Source organism: Physella acuta, unplaced genomic scaffold (genome assembly GCF_028476545.2).
Source record: "Physella acuta isolate Inbredline_101_S28 unplaced genomic scaffold, ASM2847654v3 ptg001585l, whole genome shotgun sequence".
Classification (NCBI taxonomy): Eukaryota; Metazoa; Mollusca; class Gastropoda; family Physidae; genus Physella; species Physella acuta.
In genome coordinates this window covers 87,550-92,540 of record NW_026733099.1, presented here as the reverse complement: position 1 = coordinate 92,540, position 4,991 = coordinate 87,550, and the positions used below count along the sequence as shown (strand labels likewise).

The 4,991-nt window shown below is 33.1% G+C and overlaps 1 protein-coding gene across 1 annotated transcript; it reads left to right on the top strand.

Moving 5' to 3' along the window:
* Window positions 1-634: 634 nt before the first annotated feature.
* Window positions 635-1,382, top strand: LOC131929035 (dihydrofolate reductase-like). The gene is made up of 2 exons (XM_059285220.1): window positions 635-947; window positions 1,360-1,382. Exons 1-2 carry the CDS (start codon window positions 635-637, stop codon window positions 1,380-1,382), a joined length of 336 nt encoding a protein of 111 aa, XP_059141203.1.
* Window positions 1,383-4,991: the final 3,609 nt, after the last annotated feature.

The window sequence follows — 4,991 nt, the reverse complement described above, 5'->3', positions numbered from 1 at the left end:
ATGATAGATCAGTATGTGTATTTCAGAGACACTTCTCCCACGGTCGTTTCTATTTCTGTCCATGGGTGGCTACAATGTGAACTTTTGACTCCGCAGCACACTAAACTAAGCAGTCAAGAGAAACTAGTTTGCACACCTTATTTTAATCTAGTTCTTATGCCCTTTTATTTTCTTCCTTTGATTATTATATATGCAATTGATGTTCATTGTTCATGACTTTGATGCTGTGTAAAATCTATCAAATATATTATTATTACTGATTTAAATGTTTAAAACAATTGAATTAATAAAAAAAAAAAAAAAAAAAAAAAAAAAAAAAAAAAAAAAAAAAAAAATAGATAGAGTTTATTTTAACTCACTGTAAAATTTTAGCCATTGAAGATATTGTCTGTAGGCCTACTGTGAAAGACTTGTTAATTTAATTCTTTATTTTATAAGTTTCGACACTGTCTTCATCATACATATAAATATAAAAGATATCTGTGCAAAAAAAAAAACAACAAAAAAACAAAAAAAAAAAAAATTAGATTGTGGATGGAGAAAACAAGATGAGCTACCCATAATCAGGCTAAAGATTTAAATTTCCATTTTGGAATTTACATATTTTGCGATATAATTGTAACTTAAATAAACAATGCCAAAGCTAAACATTATAGTAGCTGCCTGCAATAACAATGGTATAGGCATTGAAGGTCGTTTACCATGGCGTTTAAAAAGCGACATGTCATTTTTTAAACAGATAACTTTAAGAACACAAGATGCTGAAAAAAAGAATGCAGTTATCATGGGAAAAAATACCTGGTTGTCCATTCCCTCTAAATTTCGCCCTCTTGTTGGAAGGATCAATGTAGTGCTTAGTACCCAGATGACAGATGCCCCTGAAGGAACTCAACTGGCAAAATGTTTGAACCAGGCTGTGTCATTGCTTGAATCTCTTAATATGGCAGGTAAGTAGGTCACTATCCAGTTCATTTTTTTTCAGTAATAATAATATATTTGATAGATTTTACTCAGCATCAAAGACATGAACAATGAACATCAATTGCATATATAATAATCAAAGGGAGAAAATAAAATGGCACAAGAACTAGACCAGGGGTCGGCAACCTGCGGCTCGCGAGCCGCATGCGGCTCTTTTGATATCAAGATGCGGCTCTCCAGCTCCTTGAACAAATACTAATAATCTTAATAAAAAAATAAAATATTTGAATTTAAAAAAATGTTGGTGGCTCTTTAAAACAAGAGAAATTTTGAAAATTGTAACTTTTGGCTCTTCTGCTTCAAAAGGTTGCCGACCCCTGAACTAGACTAAAATAAGGTGTGCAAACTAGTTACCATCCAGTTATCCGGCTTGTGCAGGTTTTATTGAGCCAAAGAAATAGTTGCCAAGCCAGTCAAAACAATATGAAGCATGAAAGATTTGTATGTGTAATGGTTTCTCGCCTTATGTTTATTTTTATGTTTTTTTAGCATTTATATTATTAGTTTTTAATACTTCTCCTTTTTATACTATGTCATTCTTTATTATGTACTTTTTAAATACTATTTCACAGAAGTGATTGCTTTTTAATTTGTTTAGTGCAAATCTATTTAAAGTTTCTTAAGAGCACACATATTTGACTATTTAAAAAAGGGAAATAAGTCATGGAAGTGGTTTGAACGGTTGCCTATCCCTCACACTACAAGTCATGTAGCCTATATATTTTTTCCTTTATGAAACAGCATGTGTTAGCTACTGTAGAACATCACTACTGTATTAATATTTTTTTTTACTAGAAAATTATTTTTTTAACTATAAAAAAATTGATTATGGTCGGCAATGGGCCACTAAACGGTCTGCCCCCCCCCCCCCCGCATTGCGGGGTCTGGCGGCACTGTAGTTCCGCCCCTGCCTACAGGCAAATGTTTTAATAGTCGTCTCATTTTAGAATTAGAGTAAGGGAGATAATACCTGCTATAATTTCAGAAAATGAACAAACAAAGAAAAGACATATTTTTGTAATTAACAGATTGAACTGTATAATCTGCAATATATAGAATTTAAAAGTCAAAACAAAAAGTAGTTCAAATTTAATTTTAAGCTTTAAGAAATTTAAAGAAACAACGTGTATTAAACAAACATAGACAGTAAAATAACGCACATATATTTGTTATAAGTATGAAATGTTAATGATGGTGTCATGATGACTAAACGATGAAACAACCAAAGGTTTGATGATTTACATAATTTCCTCTTTTTATCTTTTCCGGTTTTTATATACATCTTCATTTCTAGGTCCTACAATGTATGTCACTACCCTCCCAATAGATAATATGCTACACAAGAGTACAATTGTGACTTTTCATACATAATATACTACACAAACAGACAATAGGTTAAGGGGTCAACCATACATTTTCGAATTTTAGACCCCCTCCCACGTCCACACGCTTCCAAACCAAGCTGCCAAATTACTAATTCTGTAAGATTTGATTAGTAACTTGATGTGCTTTTAGTTGATAATTTGATATCGTTCCTGGATTGTCACTTTCTGAGATGAATTCTTTAGAAACATCTTGTCAGCTTGTTGCCTGTTCTACCATATAGTTTGTTGGTTCCTTCGTTACCACTGACTTGGTTAAATCTGACGTTGTTGCTGTCGTGTTTTTCCTTGGTGTTAGCTTGTTTTCAATGTTGTTGTTCGGTTTTGGTGCTGTATGTTGATATGTTGCCATTTCGTTTTTAGTTGTTGGTGTGTCTGCATGCACCGGTGCAGCTGTTGCTGGTGTGTCTTTCTGTAGTGTGTCTTGTTGTAGTGTGTCTTTCTGTAGTGCGTCTTGTTGTAGTCTGTCTTGTTGTAGTGTGTCTTGTTGTAGTGTGTCTTGTTGTAGTCTGTCTTGTTGTAGTGTGTCTTGCTGTAGTCTGTCTTGTTGTAGTGTGTCTTGTTGTAGTGTGTCTTGCTGTGGTGTGTCTTGGCTAAAATGTGGAAGTGGTTGGTCCAGTGGTTGGTCCAGTGTCTTGTGGAGCCGCATGTCTGATACACGTGGCGTCTCCCATATCTGACAATTTGAATGTTTATTGCTTTTTTTTCCGCGATTAAATTTAATGATTGATGGTCGATGGTTTATCTTAGAATATTATAATTGTGTAGCATGAATTAAGTATTTTATGCTTTTTAATAATGTAAACAAGTTTTTAGTAGTATGCTTTTAACAACATATACTATATGCTCATGTTCGTAATGTTACTTACCTCGACTGAGAGGAAGAATAAAGACACTGGACGCATTAAAATCAAACATTAAGATCAGCCCAAAACTAGTCTAGAAAACTGGTCAAAGGGAAACAACAGCTAAAATACACACGTCATACTCTACGAGAAGTTATATACCTTTGTTTCCTCGGCAATGAAATCAACGCCCTAAACACAATAGGCCTACTGCACCCAGCCCAACATTTCAAGCAACACAGCCATCCCACCCTCTCGCCTCCTAATGAAACTAATGTTCTTTCTTATCTAAACCTATAATGAAAGTATATACTTAACATGCATCAATCTCACCCTATGTTAAACTTTATTTAATTTACTCTCCACTATCTTAGTTGTAATTTTGGAATAATATTGTTTACATTTTGAAAATGCTTTAATTTTTTTTAATCCGTATGTCACCGCGTAATAGCTACCTAATGGTGTTTTGAACTTTCTTTCATTTTTATGCTGACTTCAATAGTGAAACGCAGCCACCCCACCCCGCACCCTTTTAATAAAATCAATGTTTTATTTTGATTAATTATTACTTTAGCCCACTATGACACATTAACATAACTAATATGCCTTGTAATTTAAATGTTGTTTCCCTTATTTTACAATTATAATCAAGAAAGATAATTGAAAATTGAGAAACCCTATGTTTGTCTAAGAACACATTAGAATACATGTGGTGGAAATCCGTCGTTGAGTGAGAATTTCATTTCTTCAGAAGTCAAACGCAAGCTGTCGCCCTCAACTTTCTTTGAAAAAAAAAAACAAAAAACAAATCAAAGTAGAAGTTTGGGCTTATACCAACAATACATGTATAATCAAAAGCAAGTAAGCAGCTATATCTATAACAGTCTTGTTTTCTCAATTAAAAAAAAAATGTTTAAAATTATATTGGGACTGCTATTCACCGTTAATCCGATCACCATGAAAAATTTGGGAATTGATTAGAACACTCTAGGGGAGGTTTAATAGAAACGTTAGTTTTATGGAGCTCCCTACAATATTGATAATGCAGTACACGACATTCGACGATTAAACCGAGCTAGGGGCTGTACACGACGCCCCTGCAATAATGTAATCGGGTTCACTAGAGCGCCACTTTTCGTCCCCGACACTGATACACATTTAAAATAGAAAGACCTTACTCTGACATGTAACCTACTTTCATTCATTGAAGATGTTTTACTTATACATTGATAAAATACACAAGCTACTTTCATTCATTGAAGATGTTATTAACGTGTTATTTTCAAACCTGAAAATGCAAATGTGTAATTAAATGTTGATGTAATATATTTTGTTTTTCCATACATGGTGAGTTGATGGGGGTTTGGGCTTACAAGTAGACACTGTTAAAAGTATACATTTTCTAAATGCATTTCATTTCGTTCAGGGGAGGGGGGGGGGGTGGGTAGACTTTCTTCGGGTTACACATTTAATCATCAATATGAACAATATGATAGTAGGTTTAACCAAAGGACATTGAAAGAAATTATAAATAATTAACAAACAAAGGAAAGACGGTAAATAATAATTAACATATTAAACTGAACAATATAATACGATAATAGTATTATTTAAAAACAAACGTTTTCTGTATAGCTAAACAGCAATGTTTTTTTAATTTTTATTATTTGCAAAAACACGCACTATTTATTATACGTAGACAGTGAATTTACGTAAAAACGTTTAGTATAATTAAAAATAATTAACATTTAAACATATTACCAACCATGTGTTGACTGCATAT